This window comes from Haliaeetus leucocephalus, unplaced genomic scaffold (assembly GCF_000737465.1).
Source record: "Haliaeetus leucocephalus isolate CR32 unplaced genomic scaffold, Haliaeetus_leucocephalus-4.0 Scaffold153, whole genome shotgun sequence".
Classification (NCBI taxonomy): domain Eukaryota; kingdom Metazoa; phylum Chordata; class Aves; order Accipitriformes; family Accipitridae; genus Haliaeetus; species Haliaeetus leucocephalus.
In genome coordinates, this window is record NW_010972589.1 from 1,361,717 (window position 1) to 1,363,017 (window position 1,301).

At 36.7% G+C, this 1,301-nt stretch overlaps 1 protein-coding gene across 1 annotated transcript in view; it reads left to right on the plus strand.

Annotated features, from left to right (window-relative positions):
- LOC104828415 (leucine zipper transcription factor-like protein 1) overlaps positions 1–1,301 on the plus strand; it is a 2,314-nt gene that overhangs the window by 363 nt on the left and 650 nt on the right. The window contains exons 2-3 of the mRNA XM_010562071.1: positions 236–430; positions 912–972. Of these exons, the coding sequence (XP_010560373.1) occupies positions 236–430; positions 912–972 (256 nt within the window). The remainder of the gene's footprint in view (positions 1–235; positions 431–911; positions 973–1,301) is intronic.

Here is a 1,301-nt window from a genome sequence, read left to right on the forward strand (position 1 = left end):
CTAAATTTGATGCAAGACTGTAGCTGAAGTAATATTTGTGATTGTAATGTTTCCAAGAGAAAATTGAAATACAATAACCAATTAGTAGTGCCGTGGTCATCTAATAACTACTGACAGTGAATGATTTCAGAAGGACATGGCGTTATATAAGAGTGATACCTGTGTAGCGAAGTCTCTTAACAATCCAAAATTGTTACCTTTATCTTACATGACTCATCTTGACTGCTCTGTTTAGACTTGTTGAGGAGACCTTCACAGTCGATGAGGTGATAGACATGCTGGATGGACTGCGGACTGTTGTACACAGTGAAGTGGAGTCAGAGCTCATAAATACAACTTACACCAATGTTTTACTTCTGCGGCAGCTCTTTTCGCAAGCTGAGAAATGGTACCTTAAGTTACAGACAGACGTCTCTGAATTGGAGAATCGGTAACGTATGCTGGGATATACAGAATGTCTTTCAATAATAAGAAAACTTCAAAGTGTTAAATATTTGCATTCTTTTCCTAACCATAGAAACCTTTTACTATTGTATTGATGATCGGTTAGTTTCAAGTCTTCCATCTATAAAGTAGCAAGATATGCAATAATTTCAAATTTGTCAAATTTTATTGGTAATATTCTTACTTTAATCAGTTAAGAGCAGGTGACGGGATTTGACTGAAAAGCCTTTGTTGTCCGAGTAGATTATATTTTAATCAAGGATGCTAAATCTTGACAGTTCTAATGCATATACCATACCATTGCATGACATGATCTGTTGCATTTATTATATTTGCATAGAACTTCATTCTGTACTTCTAACAAGAATCTTACATGCGATAATGAGTATAGCATCAGCCTGGTAAAGTGTGTTTCACAGCATAGCTCTTTTAGTAAATAAATGCCTCCCTTTATTTTTCTTTTCAAGAGAATTGTTGGAACAGGTTGCTGAGTTTGAAAAGTCAGAATTTACATCTTCGAACAAGAAGGTAGAGTTTTATTTTAATCAAATCATAATCAAATGTCATGTGGAGTCATGACAGATGTTTAAAATACTTAGTACTGACTCTTTGTGTTTAAGAGAGAAAACCAAAACAAAACCCCCACGCTTTTTTCAAAACGATCTTTGAAAGTCTTCAAAAATGAGCATTTTGCAGTTCAGCACCAAGGCTCACACTGAATTGCCTTGGCTGTTTCCAGATTGCAGATTCTGCACATCCAGGGCATGTCTCATAATGCTCATCCCAAAGTCAGCCAGACCAGGGATGTGTTGGAGTGTCTGCTCCCGAGTTCCCTTCCTCCTGGAAACTGGGATAAG